The sequence below is a fragment of the Idiotropiscis lumnitzeri genome, chromosome 3, assembly GCF_059441095.1.
Source record: "Idiotropiscis lumnitzeri isolate Australia: NSW breed Sydney's pygmy pipehorse chromosome 3, RoL_Ilum_1.0, whole genome shotgun sequence".
In the NCBI taxonomy this organism is placed as follows: Eukaryota; Metazoa; Chordata; class Actinopteri; order Syngnathiformes; family Syngnathidae; genus Idiotropiscis; species Idiotropiscis lumnitzeri.
In genome coordinates, this window is record NC_142393.1 from 6,768,630 (window position 1) to 6,786,099 (window position 17,470).

The 17,470-nt window shown below is 41.1% G+C and overlaps 1 protein-coding gene across 2 annotated transcripts; it reads right to left on the reverse strand.

Moving 5' to 3' along the window:
- Positions 1-201: 201 nt before the first annotated feature.
- pkp1a (plakophilin 1a) lies at positions 202-14,812 on the reverse strand. 2 transcript variants are annotated; one of them, XM_088291486.1, is made up of 15 exons: positions 14,518-14,812; positions 10,932-11,053; positions 8,697-8,849; positions 8,459-8,616; positions 8,220-8,361; positions 6,839-7,046; positions 6,599-6,767; positions 5,304-5,421; positions 4,446-4,610; positions 4,184-4,360; positions 3,587-3,740; positions 3,305-3,491; positions 2,751-2,835; positions 1,174-1,283; positions 202-1,076 (listed from the first exon to the last, which is right to left on the reverse strand). In XM_088291486.1, the coding sequence occupies exons 1-14, from the start codon at positions 14,684-14,686 to the stop codon at positions 1,209-1,211; spliced, it is 2,082 nt and encodes a 693-aa protein (XP_088147612.1). In that variant the 5' UTR covers positions 14,687-14,812; the 3' UTR covers positions 202-1,076; positions 1,174-1,208. The 2 variants fall into 2 exon arrangements, with proteins under 2 accessions (XP_088147612.1, XP_088147611.1); XM_088291485.1 differs by having other exon boundaries at positions 8,697-8,864; positions 14,518-14,811.
- Between the last annotated feature and the right edge of the window lie 2,658 nt (positions 14,813-17,470).

Below are 17,470 nucleotides of genomic sequence, written 5' to 3' on the forward strand. Positions count from 1 at the left end.
TAGACATCCCGTCATGATAGCTCGAAAAGGTTGATTCAACGAAATTGGACTCGCCCCATTTGTGAAAAATGTTCAAAAATGACTTGAGCAATAATGCAATTAGAGTAAGAATATTCTCCGTCTTTGTTCCATTTGTTTCATTCATAAAACTCTGCATATGTTGGGCACAATCCAAATAATTACCAATACCATTTTTTTTAATTCCTAATTTTATTCATAAAACAGACAATAATGTTTAAAAAAAGCAATGTGTAACATGACATATCAATCAATTATTTTTCCTGTTGGTAACATTAACAGAAAAGGAACATTCAAAGTTAATTGTACACATTGGTAAATATACTGTTGCGGTGAGTTAATTGAGTTGCTAGTAGTGGGTTAATATAGCAAACGGACTGTAACCGTGTAACATGTTTCCACAGTAGAACAGTTTGTACTAGTTTAATGTTTCAAAATATACCAATGAGTTAGAACAATTTAAATAGTGATCGTCGGAGGAGATCGGAATTCCTGCTCCTGATTTTAAGGCTAATGCTAACTTAAGCTAAGCTAGGCTCGGCTAGGCTAGGCTAACTGTCTTACATGGGATAGGTTTCTCCTTCAATATCATTTTGGTAAGCTAAAACAATTCTCCCCGAAACTCAGTGTTTAGCAAGAAATTAAATTAACAATAAAAAAACTTTCCCTTTTCTCTTTCATTCACATTCATCATCGTCTCCCGAGTCCTCCAGGTCACAAGAAAGATGTGATTGTAAGTGATATATTTAAAAATTTTCACTACTACTTTACTGAAGCCATAAAAAAAAAAAAACTCGCACTCAAGTTAACTAAGCAAAAAAACACACTTGCCCATTTATATACACATATGCAAACCAATCCAAATTAAATACAAACAACACCGCAGGATTAATGATGACGTTCAAAGCTTTTTTTTTTTTTCCGACATAATATGTCCAGCAATGATATGATTTCGAATTGTTAAAGTCCTTTCAACGCGCCGGTTGTGAAGGCGGTAATTTTACCCTCCGTGTCACAAGGGTGTGGCCTCAACACTGTCTTAACATGCTGATTTCCATCTAGACGCACACACACAAACATTCACAAAAAGGAAAAAAAAAAAAGTTGTATTTACCAAGCCTCAATTGTGAACACACAAGCATTCCAATTGAATACCTCTGGGCAAACGTGGCGTCGCTCCCCAGCTTCCATCATTCGATAATCTGCACGGACCTGTACGCCGCCGTGGTGCTGTCGTTGACGAATAATGACTTGCTCATTCCTAGCTGTGGATCAAAAGGGTTCAAAAACAAGAGCGATTAGAGAAATCGCGCTTTATGAGACTCATTTAGGGGGTTGTGAACATTCTCTAGTGCAGTTTTACATCAAATATAACCTCAAAAATACTTCACTCTCCCCATCATGAGTAATATTAAAGACCCTGAAAACAAAAACGTCTATAAATAAAGAAATTGACACAGACTGTCAAATTTGTAGTATGAATCATGAAAAAATGAGGCTTCAGACGCTTTGTGGGCATGTCAGCAGAATATGCTAAAAACGGGCTAAGCTCAACTTTCACTTTCCCCAAAAATACATAATGACTATTTATCTAGCATCTTTCTAATGTCTACACATCGCTACATGTTTGAGCCGTGAAAGTAAAGCCATTTAAAGCCGATGGATGAAATATATCCCAGCAAGATGCCCGCGCCGCAGCATGAAGCGCTAGCCACCAGCTAGCTTGCGGGCTAACAGGCTTTCTGGATGCTGTGAACCAGCAGCGTGATTGCTCAATATAAATCCACATAAAGATACTTCATGTAAAGTTCACCTTATTAAACACGTTATTTAGCCTGTGGCTTACACCACATGAGAGATATTTGAACAAATGTTTCCTGCTAGTTATGTACACACAATATTACCAAATAACACAAAATGTGTGAGACTTGGGAAATGAAATAATGAAAACAAGCGGCTTTGTAAATTGCGGCATCCGGAGAAGGTGCATTTTTTGCGGTGTAGCTAGCTAGCCAGCTAAGTGCGAGCTGCTGTGGTAGAAATGCTGCAAGTAATTATAATTAAGTAACTCAGAATTGTGCCAGCGTTCAGTTCAAAGCGTTCAGTTCTTATATAGCGGAGGAGGAGCGACTGGGCATCACTGGGCACTGTTTTAGCTGTACCAAAAAACAAGACAAAAACTGAATTGGTGAAAAACAGTTGAAAGCTTTATAACCACAAACGAGGGCTACACAAGTCTCGGTCTTGGCATATTTTCAACGATTATCTTCAAATATGTATATGTATTAAGCTACAAATGTACAAAATTACAGTTTTTAAAGGAGTCCAAAAAATCGAAACTGCACTTATCAGGAATCAGCGCAATATTACTGTACATACGCATATTGCTTGAACATACGTGGCATTGAACATGTCACACTTCTCTTGTCTACTTGACAGCTACATTTCAGAATCTCAGTGTCCTGACCTTTTTTTTAATAATCTCTCAGTTACCCTTCATTACTCCTCCCACAATAGACAGCGAGTGCTGCGAACCAGTCTGCCGGGATTCCAAACAGACTGTTTCTGTATTCACGCAACGACTTGGGTGGGGCTCGACAGAGAAAGTGAATGTGCAGCCAGAGTAATAAAACACAAGAACACACACCGCTGCCCACGTTGCATGTGTGCGTTTGTGCGGGGGTGTGTCTGTCTGTGTGTGTGTGCATGGTTGGACTGTTTTTGTTATTTACCTTTTTCAAAATGCTTTGTAAGTTCTTGTCGTTCCATAAGTGGTAAAGGAGCACAGAAGCTGCTTTGCTGGCTTTCGGAAAAGAGCTGAAAAAAAAAAAAAATCAGAAATGACATCATGTTTTAGCCGTATTTTAACTTTCTATATACGATCTCACAATATATCACTGTTTGGTTACAAAATGGCACCAAACATCACATAAAATTGATTTCATTTGAAAGTATATTTATACAGTTTATATGTACTTATACTTCACTATATGTGCAACGTCACGTATGGCTAAAAAGTGAAGCATGGAGAGTCTCTGTCACTAAATGAATTAGGCGATCATTGTCAAATACTGACAGCCTCCTCTATTTCTTGACTTGTTTCTTCTTTTTGTATTTTTATAATACAGCGAGAACCACCAGGAAATTCACTGTCGCTTGCAGTTCAATGAAAATTCCCAAAGTAGAGCAAGTCAGGTAAGTAGTTCCGTGACATTAAGCCACGTCGCTCTGTGTGCTTATATCGCCTTCAAGCCAGTGTCAAATTTTAAAAAAATGAAAAACTCACCGATTCCCACTGATGTCGGCCAGCGATGACACCAAATCTCCATCGATAAACTTCTTGTTGACCTCCGTGTCCGCCATCATCAGATTCCGCACTGTGTTGCAAGCCGTCGCTATGCTATCATCAGAGTTGCCCATCTCTCGGGGGCCGGCAGCGAGGAGGCCGGTGAGCTCCGGCAAAATCTGCTTTGCTACACAAAAAACAGGAGACACTCAGCGCTGCCGCCTGGAAACAAGCGGACTCGAGACCCTGCGCTGCGCGGCGTTGACGTGTGACGCTTCTCACCCATGGTGGCCTGCAAGCCGCCGGTTCGACCAACGTTCCCCAGCAGGGACACGGCTGCCTTCTGCAAGCTCAACTTGGGTGACCGCAACAGTGGGGCAATGTGCATCAGAGCCCCCAACTTCTGGACCAGAATCTGGCTCATGGCACTCGACCCCTGCAACAATTCATGAGTTGAAGTTGAGTCTTCCGTTTAGCTGCCATACGCAAAATGTGCATCGTGACATTTTTTTTTATCTGCAATGTTAATTATAATCCTTGAGATATTAACTATTATTTTATTATTTACATTTTCTATTTATTTTATTATTTTACTGACTCTCTTTTGGAAATCAATTCAATAAGAGTTGAGCAATCAGTGAACCTAATTGAAAAAGTCTACACACCCCTGATCAAATGCTATGCTTTTGGAATGAGAAAAAAAAAAAATCGAAAACGTGTCATGTACAGTGAAGCCTTAGACCAGGTGAAGGTAATTATGAACATTTCCAAATATTCATATTATCCACTGTTAGAAAAAAAAAAGCCTACTAGAATATCCGAAATGATAAAAGCCTAACATTTGAACAGAGTTGTGCAGTCTTTTCATATCCAACTTACAAGTTCTTTGCTGGCAGTCAAGTTCTGCAACGCGCCGCAACACGCCTCCAAGGTGGCGTCTTTCTGGGACGAGCTGAGCAGAGACAAGTAGGTCTGCATGGCTTTGGGGTGGCACAACCACTTGGCACCTTTCGGGTCAACTTCATCGAGCATTCCTCGAACGCTATCAAATGAAAACTGAAGAGGAGAAACAGGTCACCTTCGGAAAAAATGCTTCACGGGACTGCAGTTTTTTTTTGTTTTTTTTTGCGCTGCTACTTACCTGCTTTTGAACCTTGCCGCTCTTGGGGCTGAAGCATCCGGCCGTCGGGCTTCTCCTGCCAGATTGTGTCTCTGTTGAAGGGATGAAGTCAGCAAAGCACCTGGGGGATTCGGACTCCAGCTGGTAGGTCAGATTATGGAGGATGCATGCGCAGTTCTCCACGGACTACATAAAAGGACAAAAACGGGGAGAAAGTTGAAGAAAAGGATTGAAGTTTCACTTTTTGAATTGGACTACTGAACTGTACACACATTTGAAAGAATTCCAATACACATTCAAGCAACCTAACACAGGCCGCCTTTCCTTTTGTAGGTTTATTGTACGGATTTAGAACACACGGGTTGAACACGGACGACTGCGTACCGACACCAAAGTCTCGATTGACAGGAAAAGCCAGTGCAAGCCATTGAAAAGAAAGCTCCAGGTGCGTGCAAATGATGTGAAGCGTGAACTCATTATATAAACTGTGAGAGTCACATGAGACATGGGAGTTAACCGGTGCAGTTGACGCTACTGAAAATTCCAGTCAGGCGGGAAAATAATCCGAATCATGTAACGTGATCCTGAATTTTTTTTTTTTTAATTTTACGATACTTACTTCATAACACATGCTAAGCACTTTTTTTTTTTTTGTCTTCCGTGGGGGTGCAAGGGCATCACCAATTGATGGTGGATGTGATGTAGTTTTTGTTAGGCAAGTGACATTGGGGCAGTGTTGCAAAATAGTAAAAAAAATTAAAAAAAAAAAAATTCTTATTTGTCACTGCTTGATAATGACTCGTCTGACCACTGCCGAGCAACCATTCTAAACTCCGCCCCAACCCCACGCAGGTATTTCAGAGAATAATCTGAGCTAACCTTGTCATCGGGGTTGTTGTCAGCCACGCACGACTGAAGGTAGCACATGAGGGAGTCCACTAGTCCACGGCAGTCTCGCATGGCCGTCCTCTCCCTCAGCTGCGCGCAGCTCAGGTTGCTGCAAACATTTCAAATTTTGGCTTCTTGAGGATTCTTTTGTAAGATTGGCAGCATTATAGTCTACAGAAGTATACAAAGAACGTCCAATGGAAAGCCCTTTGCGCATTTCTTCAAAATCTTCGCTGAACTAGTACCCTCTTTGTCCTCACTAGTAAGACAATTCACTCCACCAGGAGAGAATTGACTCTATTGTCACTTTTTTTCCACTACTGCTTTTCATTACTGTGAGATATTTTATCACTCTAGTATGACAATTTTGGCATACTAGTAGCAGAACTTCATGTTACTAATGAACAAAGCAGCGCACTAGTTGATTTCTACATGCTACTCGTGAAATGTTAGGTGTTCACTCGAAGAAATTTCCCAAAACAACTAGTGGCAGCTAGCAGTTTTGTAACATGTAGTTATCATACCAGTGTGCCAAAATTATACTAGTGAGAAAAGCATAAATACTAGTGCATGAAACTTTAGCTGGATGTGTAATAAATGTCTTTTATTTGAGCTGCGGCTTTCCACTACGTTATGATGTTTCTGCCCACTATTAAGAAGTCTTTTGTGACATACGTGTTCCAAATGAGGCCAAACTAATTGTGGGTATTTTGGTGCTACTAGTACGGTTCAAGAGGTTACTAGTGCATGACACATGCCTACTGGTAGTAGTGTTTGGTGCAACTAGTATTAGTGGTACGAGTGCAGGTTTAATTGCGTCCAAGAAGGCCAAAGCTGGCACTAGTAGAGGGGTGGAGGCAATAAAGCCGTTCTATTTAATTATTACCAGTGAGGACAAAGGTCGTACGAGTTACTAGTGCGACATATTAATTCACTCATAAAGTTTAATTTTATAGTATACAATGTATACTAATAGCCAAATGTGACACTCATGTTTTTCAAATAAATTCTCAAAGATCACATAGTATGAAATGACATGATACTAGTGCACAACTAAAAGCATAAAGGAGAACATTTGTGTAACACGTCATTTCTGCACACTATTGACGCAACCTTTGCATATTAATAGGGCGACGACAGTACGTCGGCGGTGAGGAAAAACTACTAGTGGATGATTTGGTGCAATTACTAGGGTCAAGGAGGTTACTAGTGCAAGATACATGCTTATTAGTTAGATCTAATAGTGTAAGTAGCACAGTAGAAGTGAAAAAAAAATGTGCTCTCACCGCAGGCACCCCGTGGTGTTGTAGAAAACCTCAGGGTGGATGTTGTTCGTGGTGCTGTCATCCGACCAGCGTGTAAACGGCACCACCACGTTCTCCGTCAGGGCGGGCAGCGCCGTGGCTATCAGTTCTCCCTTCAGCTCGTCGGCAGAGGACAAGTTCCACAGCAGGCCTATCATGGTCAAAGAAAACTCTGGGATTCCCTTCCCCTCCTGACATTTTGCATGCGTTCAAATGCGCCACCTGTGATCTGCTTCTGTGTCTCGCTGCAGTCGGTCTCCTTGAGTAACTGCAGCGCTTTGGCGATTCCGCCGCAGTGTTGAACCTGCAGCTTGTTCTTCTGATTCTTGAACACCAGGTTCCTTAAGGCTCCGGCGGCAGCCTGGCTCACAGCCGGACTTGGGCTGCGCAGCAGTGTCACCAGAGTAGGGATCCCCCCAAGCTGCAGAACCTGATTGAGAAACGAGGCCAGGTATAAAAGCGTTTATTATTATTGGCTTCATCGTGGGACTATTAGCAGTGTTGCCAACTTAGGGACTTTCTCGCTATATTTGGCAAGTCTTCAGATCCCTCTAGTGCAGGCGTGGGCAAACTACGGCCCGGGGGCCACATGCGGCCCATTAGATGTTTTAATCCAGCCTGCGGAACTTGAAAAAAATTACAATTTCAATTAAATCAAATTTTATTTTCTAAATACTGTGGTTTTTCAAAGACATATATTGTTGTCATGCTTTTGGTCACTTTTATTTATTTATTTATTTTTTTTCTCAGATGAGGTGAGGTTATCAAAACACTCCATCCATCCGCTCCTGGTCCGGCCCCTCTGTCAAATTTTAGAACCCATCGTGGCCCGCCAATCAAAAAGTTTGCCCACCCCTGCTCTAGTGACACTTTTTAAAAAAAAGCCAGCACTCTTCAGTTGCTACCAGCTGGAGTCACCCTACCGAGTCCAGACTGGAATTGAATCACACATGCGAAACCGACACTTTTTCTGAGCCTTGGTTTAACAATCTCGGCAGAAAAAATGTGATTTTTTCATTTTTTTTTTTTTGTCAAAATAAATTCAAGTTGGAAGTTACAATTCAAATAAATTGCATACAAAAAAATAAGGTTAAAATGTTTAAAAAATGTAAGAAAACTAAACCAAAAACAAAAAAATTCAAAATAAAATTAAAATAATCCTAACTAGCGTCTCCTGAGTGTTTCTATTGGATGACTTTTGCCAATCCCCACCCCGGAAATAAAAAGAAGGGTTGGAATCGTGACAATAAAAGAAACCAGAAACGACAGAAGAAAGTTCATTTGTAATTCTAAACATTTTTTTTTAAACTCCCCTTTTGTTTGTCCCACGATGACGTCTTCTCTTACAACTTCCATTACAGCATGTACATGATCAATAATGCAAACTGGGTGATGGCGTCATTTAGCAACTTCTAGCAACTTTCTCAATCTACCGTCTGTCTTTCCACTCTACACGTTTCTCTCCATCTCAAACCAACTGACCGAGCCAGACGGTCGCCCAACAGAGACTCGGCTCGCGTTTGAGACTTCTCCCTTTAAACGTGACTTGACAAAACGCTTCTCATTTTAACAAAGTTGTACTTGCTTAAAAATGTGCTCTGACCTCTTGTTTGGCACGATCATCTTTAAAAGTGCTTTGCTGAATGATGGTGGCACCGCACTGCTGGAAGCTCTCCTCAGGGTGAGACAGGAACTCGACAGCTTCCTTGATGTTCAAATCGGATGCGTTGAGTGAGCTGTTGATGCTGCAGACGCACACATTTTTTTTTTTTTTTTTTTTTTAGTTTAGTCAAGAATAAATCTTTCTTCTGTTGCATAAGATAAGAAAAGAAACAAACTCACGCTGACTGCTGTTCAACCCTTGACGTTTTGATGCCCTGAGAATGGTCGGGAGGCGCTTCCAAAAAGCGTTGTTGGCCCATCGCCGACTGGATGCCATTGCTGGTGGAGTATGTGCTGAGTCTCTTCACTTGACTCTGGGTGGTCTGACCTTTGACTCTCTGCCATACAACACATGCAAATGTCGTGAAATGAACAATGACAAGGTGTCAGCAACTTGCCAACGAGAAGAAGCGATCACCCTGCTGTTTGCCGGAGCCAAGGCAGGATCACTGCGGCTGGATTTCATCCCCACGGTGTTTTGAGGCCAGTTGGAAGAATTGATTTGTTGTTCCCATCCACCTGAGGTGCTGACGTGTCTTGCGCCCAGGCCTTTTGTGGACAGGGATCGGCTCTTTTGGGCATATTGCTAAAATTCAGTTTTATTTGGAGAAACGGCAACATGAGAATGGTCTTGTGCTGGATTCCTCATGCAAAACAGGAAAGTAGACGGAACAAAGGCTGCGTGCTTTTCTTTTCTTTTCTTTTCCGCTTCAGTTTATGTGGAGGGCAGCAGAAAAGCACCAAACAATCGCACAGACCATGAGCAGGTAACATAATATGTGCAACTGGAGACTCCTCACAAGAGCCGCCAAACACAGAAGTGCTTTTGTGCTTGAGCACAAAACCTGAACTCACAGTCGCAGTGCAATTAAACGGGCTTCATCTGATCTAATTACCGACTGTTGCGTCATCAGTTTATTTTGTCTGCGAGTGCCTCGCCGTGCCCCCGGACTGACATCTCGGTAAAATGTCTTCTAATTAATCACTGCAAATGATTAATGCAGAACGCAGTATCACTGTTACCTAAGTGGCACTTGCCTTTGGCGTCCTGTTGGTGTTTTCTGCCTGCTTTTTTTTTTGCTTCAAAGCGCACAAGTTTTGCATTTTATAGTTACGTAATGTAGCAGTTAGTCTGATTACTGGCCCCGCCCCCTCCAAAAAAAGCAGCTGGTGTTCTGTATTTTAAGGTTGTTTGCAACTCACTGCACTTTATGGCGAAATATCTGATTTTATTTGATCTCCCTCCCCCCCCCTCTCATCACTTTGCTGTGGGACAAAGCAAGTTGAGGCAGATGATCACTAGCTGTTTATGAGTGTACACACGACAGTAATGTTCACACTCTTGAATCACCAGAGATTGGTAGACGTTCCTATTAAACAGACATGGACGCATCTCAATTGATGGGTTGCATTCGAATGCCCAAACTTTAACTGGTGAACTATTCAGCATTACACCTGTCTGGGAGTATTGCTTTTGACAACAAATAACAGCGTCAGTGTATAGCCAGTATGAAAAACTTTTGAAATCGTCACCTCTCCACTTTCACAAAGCATGACTAACTCTCTGGCTTGCTGAAGTCTCCGTGCGATTGCCAGGCCAATCGATAGGCAGTCATGTCACTGCCCGCATAACCGGAAATGACCTTTGAACACAGCTATGTCCACCTTCCTTATTTACCGTATACCAAACTGAAATAACGTGAAACTAGAGATTAGCTTTTGTCAACCCCCCCCCCACGCAGTCCCATTGCCTCAGTGCTACCATGATTTAGCGGACACCTGACTCAATGCGTTTCCGAGAAACCGGCCGTCATTTGGCCAATGTCTTGCTTGGAGTTACGATAAAAAAAAGGTGAGGTGTAACTCACGTCGCAGCAAGCAGCAAATTGTCACATATGTAGCGAAATGTTTGTCAAAATTGAAGATTAGCATCAAACGAAAAATAAGACAATGTGACAAAGTTCCAATTTGGGATTTTAAATACAATCCCATCACTTTGAATTCTTTGCACTAACACACAATGCCACAAAAACACTCACAGGCATATATTCTTTATCCTCCATAAAAATATATATATATATATATATTATAGCCGCTTACTGAGTCACTTAGGCGTGAAACGCTTCTTCGTTTTTGACTGACTAACTTAATTATACTGCCCCTGGTGGCCAAGGTGTGCATACCAGAAAGAGAAAATATGGGCTGAATGAATTAATAGCATTATGTATCATTTCGAAAGGGAAAATAATTTCTGTGACAGTCTGTCCATCCATCCATTCATCTTCTATCATTTGGACTTTGGGTGAACTGGAGCCTATCCCAGCGGCCTTTTGGCAAGAGGCAGGGTACATCCAGGACTGGTTGCCAGTCAATCACAAGCAGCACACAAACAACCACTCGGACCTATGGACAATTTAGAGTCTTCCTTGCATGCATGTCAAGTCAGGAAGCCTAATCCAATGTATTAATGATTAATTACACAAGCATGGAAATGTTCCAAAACAAATGACTAAACGCGAAAACATTCCGCAAGGAGATAACGCGGCTGATCATCTTTAAACACCACAAAATGTTTGGGTTTGTCTCTCTCGCAAGTGCAAAAAAAAAAAAAAAAAAAAACGCAATGGGAGTGTTCCACAGGAGCAACAATTACCGCTTTGTTATACGCTGCCGACTTGGTGGAGACGCTGCGACCAAAGGTGCCGTTGGCTTTGCTGGGCAAAAACTGAAACGTTCCAAACTCGTCCAGTGGCGACAAGGCCGGCAGATTGGGGCCTGTGGAAAGAGGACACTTGAGAGAGTGGGGGAGAAAAAAAACAAAGAAAAAACCATAACAGGGCAACATGCCAAAGAGACACTTGGCAAACATGTCTGTCTGGATGGACGTAAGAAATCAAAAAGATCCTCTTAGCGAGCATCAAAGGCACGTATGACAGATTGAGGCCATTAGTGAAACTTGATTGTCTTCATGATGAGTCATGTTTCCACCTTTGTCACAGTATGTCAATGATTTAAAAAACAAAAAGAAAATAAAAACAGTTAAACCCGGTTCTCATGCTTTTCCCACATTGGCGCTTGGGTGTGAAGCAGATGTGCCATCCAGTCACCTGCGTGAACGTGTTTTCGCATTTGTCAAGCGTGATTCATATTACCCGTGTTAATCATCGCACCGAGACCAACGGAATCGTTCGAGGATTATGGTGTGTTTGTCTTCCTGTTTCCACAATGTTTAAGGCAGGTGTGGGCAAACTACGGCCCGGGGCCCACATGCGGCCCGTTAAACGTTTTAATCCGGCCCGTCAAACTTAAAAAAAAATGTTTAATGAAGAAACCTTGTTTATGTTTTATTTTCTAAACACTGTGGTTTTTCAAAGACAAATATATTGTTGTAATGCTTCCATTCACTTTCATTTATAATTAAATGTATTTTCTTTTTCTCCGATAAGGTGAGGTTACCAAAACACTCCCTCCAGATGCCGCTTCACCATGTTTGCTTTGAAACCTGGGCTTCACTAATTGACTCAACTCAAAAGTCCTTTGAGCGCTACCGGCTTTATATTCAAATTAGAAATTTAATTATATGCTAACTGAAGTATATTAAAAACAAACAGCATCACAGATGACAGCAAACAATCGCATGTGAAGATCAAGGTGCAATCTATAGCCCTGCAGTTCATGAGAAAAAAAATCACATTAACCCGTAAAATAAATATTTGAGGTGGCTGCTCTTTTCCCCAAAAAATATTATTGATATCATTAAGGGATTTTTTTTTTTTTTTTTTTTTTTAAGTCAGGTTGACTGCATGATCCACATGTGATATGATTATGACGTAACAGAAGCGGACGGCAGTTGTGGTTTGCTGCAGGTTGATAATTTTACTTTAAATTAAAAAATATGAGGAGGACTCAAATAAAACTCGCTATATTCCCAAAAGTAAACTTCAGCCAAGCGCCTTTCTTTTTTTAGTTTTTGTTCCACGCAGAAATAAAAGTTTGTATTCTCTGCAGTCATTAATTCATTTCAGCAATGCAAAATACATGCAAGTAAAAAGAAAAACTGACATGTTCAGTTCACTTAAGATGTTGATTTTTTTGCTTTTGCTTCGAGTGTTTTTTTTTTTCCATTTTTTTTTTGTGGGATTGTCCAAACACCTCTCCAAAGTTGCCTATCCCTGCCCTAACATTTCCAGTTCTATGACAAGCCCATCTAAGCTCTTTCTGATTGCTTATAATCTCCTGTGCCAAATACTTGATGTTTTAACAAATGATTTTGTGCCAGGCTTGATATTCTTCTTCTTCTTCTTCTTGAACAAGCAAACCATACAAATAATTATTCCACAACAGCGGGGAAAATACAACCAATTAAACCACCCATGAAATGATCTTTTTCACATTTTCAGGTATCATAATTTGAACATATAACAGCTTCTACTGGATAAACCAGTAATGTGCTAATGGGGGAATTAATCAGCTTGGTTGTTGTCGTTCGTCTCTTATTTTTCTTTCTGCACACTTGTCGCGCAGCAAAGATTAAGCCTTAACATGCTACTTTTCGCATGATTTATCTTGAGGCAAAACATGCAAACAGTGCATGCTTTGAAACACAAGCATGATGTCACAATGTAAACAACCTGAATTTTAAAACTAAAACAAACAACAACAAAAAAAACACTTGCCCTACTTTACTGTCTTGATCAAGACAAACTTGAGATGAGTGCCAAACATTTGTCTCAGACAACTATTCCAATAATTTGAGGATAGGCTGTTTTGGACAGACACGAGGTTATCGACTGCACACCACATTTCACACTCATGATCATGTGTCACACAAGGTGTCAACAAATAATTCCATGCGAATGCATAGAAGCTCTCCGCCAGCATTTCTTCTGTACTCGGCTTCTCAACAACAAAGAGACATTTCTCTCTCAGTGCTTTTTCGTTCTTTTCAGGCAAGCACTCGAGCCCAAAAATCTTATATGTGTGTCTGAGCGTGAGGGGTCGAAAGCCAGTAGGTTGCATTCCTTTCTTGGACGGAGTAAAACTCCCCTTCAGGGAAAGTTGGCCATCAAGTGCTTGAGTGGATGCGGCCTCAGATCACACACGCAGTGACAAAAAGGGTGCAGCCATGCTATCTCTCTGTGCACAAAAGCACCACTATGCCAGTGCAGGACTGTTTCGAGCTTTTTCGGGGCCCCAAAAGCAGTTATAAAGAGTATCAAAGGGGACTAAAGTTGCAGTTTTGCCTCTGAAAATACTTTTAGGTAGTCAGAAAAAGGAGCAAGGCAGGACAATAATCCAGAGTACAGATGAGTGTGCTACTGGTTGTGTTTGCTTTACACACAGACTGAAGTTTCCCAATACTAATTGAGACCAGGCACATATCTTCACCCAACTAAAAAAGGCCCCAGTCATTAAAAAAAAAATAAAAATAAAAATAAAAACTTGAAAACACACACACAAACGGAATCAAATTCTGATTCTATTTGTTTTATTTTATGGGTAAAAATGAAAGATCTTAACTAATGATGTGCACACAACACATCCTTAGATGTGTTGGGCAGAAAAAAAATGTCAAAACAAGACTAAGCCATTATTTTAAGGGGCTAAATATATATAACAATAGAAAATAATAATAATGGAAACCCAGCAAATAAAAATGTCACAAAAAAATATTTAATTATCTACATTCTGACACCTTGTGAAAGAGCATCAATTGGTCTGCTCGGCACTATATATTAGATTATTTTAACTGTTATCAATAATTTAGGGACCAATTTAGTGAAATCGGATGACTTTCTGGTCGGCAACATCATTGCTCTGGCATTATTCTTCACTTGATAGAGTCGAAGCATTTTTATGGACATTGAGCATTACAAATTGGTTGCCACTGCTTTCCATTACTTCTGATGTCAAAACCAAATTAATATTTACGATTTCCAGTGATAATATCCTAAATCCCTCTGAGAGCAAGCATCGTGGCCACGCAATGAAATTGAGTTCGACAAACGTGTAACTTCAAAAAAGCTAATTATAATGATGTAGATTAAAAAATTAAATTAATTTCTGGGGGAAATTGTCGCTAAAAAAATTAAAAAGTGGTTCCCCGATGGGCAACATGCCAAATTAAAACCCGCATTTTGGTTTTCTTTCTTTTTTTAAAGCGTTGCTTCCAAACCGATTCTGACACTTTTCCCCCATTGCACGCGCGCAGGATTATCACGAGCAAAGTTGTTACATACTTGTAGGAGTGCCGTTCTTGCCCTGTTTCGACTTGCTCCTCTTGATGGTCTGCACTTGATCCAGCACCCGATGCGCCCCCGTGTGCAGCCTGGCGTCGGACGGCAGCGCCAACGACGTGTCCTCCACTCTCCCGACCGTCATGGCCGAACGTAGCGGCTCCGCAAGCATCTTCTCCTGCTCGAAACGCTCGCTGGCTGGCTCCTGAATTGCGAAGAAGCGCGCTGAGCTTCGAGCGCTCGGCCGACGTGCGCACAAAAACACGAGAGGCGTGGACCGAGCTCCACCCTGCGCCTGCGCCGCGCCCAGTCGAGGTGGCAACACAGGAGGAGACAGCTCACAAGATGACGAGGGACTGACTACTGCAAACAAGCGCATATAAACGATTGATACACATATCTGGTGCCTTTCATTTGATTAAGAAACCGCCGAGCCCGAAGAAAAACAACTAATCAGAGGTGCTGCTGTGTCACTCACGAGCATACTCCCAAAAATATTCTAACACACATTTCTTCATGAAAAGGGTGTGGATTATGCTCCGTGAACTGAGCATGCACAAAATATGGAATGCAATAGTCTGTAATTACGTTAATATCGACATTTAAACATTATTGTTCCTAAGAAACAAACGTAACGAGAGTTCCACTTTGTCAGTATTTGAGCATTCACTTTCAAATACAATTGCACTTCAGGCCATTTGTTGAACGCAAACATGCTTGAAGTGCTGGAAAGCTGTAAAGTAAAGTGTTGTGAGACACCGCTTAACTTTAATGGCTTCTCTTCTGTCGAAGTGCTTCGTTTCTTTTCTCTCGATGCAGGAGCTTATTCGACCCTCATCCGCAGGGACCAGAGTGGATGACCATCCTGTGTTGGCTCTGTCAATGACAAAGGTAGCAAAAGCACTGCAGGCAGTGGTTCTCGCATTTAAAACAATACTCCGTGCTGTTTTGGATATTTGGAGGCCCAAAAGCTTTGCACGATGGGCAATGAGAGCGCCGCTGCTAACTACTGGAGTGGAGGTGTAATTACACTTCATTGCAGTAAGATGGGAAAAAAAGCATGTTCCCCAGGGTCACACGCGCCCCCCCCTCCCAGAGGAGCTTGCACCACTACTTGAGAAGCACTGGTAAAGTCAAATATGTCCGCTTTTTGGGGTGTACGGTTTTCCAATTGGAAATCCTTTCCCCAGTTGGTTAAGAGCTGATTGTGTGACAAAGATTTCTAGCCACTGTGATGTCATCATTTGGCCTCAAGGTTGATTCCTCACATTTCCTTAAAGATGCTGGTCCATACTTGTAATGCTGAACATTTTTGTGCTTGCTGCTCCATGCCCCTTGGAGTAAAACTCTTGCGGTTAGACAGATGTGAAATGACGTTCTTCATTAAAAAAAATATCCACCTTTTGTTGCAGCATTCAACCTCTTCCCAAAAATGTGATTTTGTCTCTTCACTGAAAAATATGACGTACATATTTAATAGAAATGTGAGTTTGGGCAGTTTCCTCTGAATTAAGTTTTTGTGATGAGTATGTTGCGGCATGACTTGTTTGGGTTGGGCCTCAGTTACGATAGGTGCGTGGAAGACTTGAACGCCAGACGACGATTGTGTGTTTAGGCTGACCTTTGCTGTTATGACGGGTCATCATGACTCACTGCTTTGTGAATGTCTTCTCCACCCATTTCTTTTTGCTGGCTTAGGTAGTGAATTAACAATTACTCACAGTGCAAAATTCGCTGCATAGATTTTTTTTTTTTTACTCCTTTGCAGAAAAGTTCAAGACAGGCAAATAGGTCTCCCTTACATGACATCAATCTCGATCAAACCATTTATGCTGTTCAAACATTGAGACTAAAAGCCAATGTTAGCCAGGTGCCTGAGCGAAACAGGTCATAACACGAGCAAGACTACCAAAGTACATTGTGACAAGTGGGAGGAGTTAAAATTAAGCACAGTAATGTGAGCGCATAACCGGATTGTTTTTGGCTACGTTTATGCAGGTCTAAATTTTCCCACCACACCCATCACACCTGCAACGCGACAACTGAATGTTATGTCTGCAAAGCTTCAGTGACTTAACAATGGCAGTCATTTTGGAAGCTGATAATAAATGATAAACTGTGACATTATGGGTGACAATTTTAATTTTATGGTATTTTTTTTAACCAACAGACACAATGACGCGAAGCTTTATGTCCGCACCAGTGATTTCACTGTCAGGCATACTGACGGGATTATGCGGGCTCCCTCTAGTGGTACATGTAAGAATGACATCCTTAATGGTTAAATGCAACTGAAATATAAGTTTGACATATCTGCATCGACGAATGGTTTGTTTTGAAACATCAGTTTAGCATTTACATTTTAATAGATTTCTCCAAATCGGTTGCTAATTTTCCAACAGTCAAGCATTATGTTAATGATCAAATTATCTTTAAGATTTATGTATACGTATACTTACGATAAACTTGGTTTCTATACAACCAGAGGCGCTGTCCTGTGCTAGAAGCGAAATAAATTAAATACAATTGTCTAGGGGAAATAGTAATTTAATGTTAATTTTAATAATAATAATAATTTTGAAGCTTTGCTATTCCAATACATCATGTATTTTGCAAATAAAGGAAAGGCCCTGAGATAAATTGGTTACATTGGGGAAATGGTAGGACAACGCAAAATGTGACTGCACAACTTCTAGGTCTCGTAAATCTGTTACAACGCTGCCAATTAACGACGTTAACAGTAGACAATACAACAAAGAAAAAAAAAAAAGCCATCGATCACTTCCTCGCTAAACACAGATTCCAGCGCGCTAAACCGTAAATTGTGTGCATGCTGTCTTTAGAGATGACCTGATCCAGCTATGACAAAGTTAATAGTGTCGATGATAGATAATGACAGCTAAGACGCTGTGGTATGCGGGGTTCTGTAGTTCAATAATTATTTTTTTTCCACATA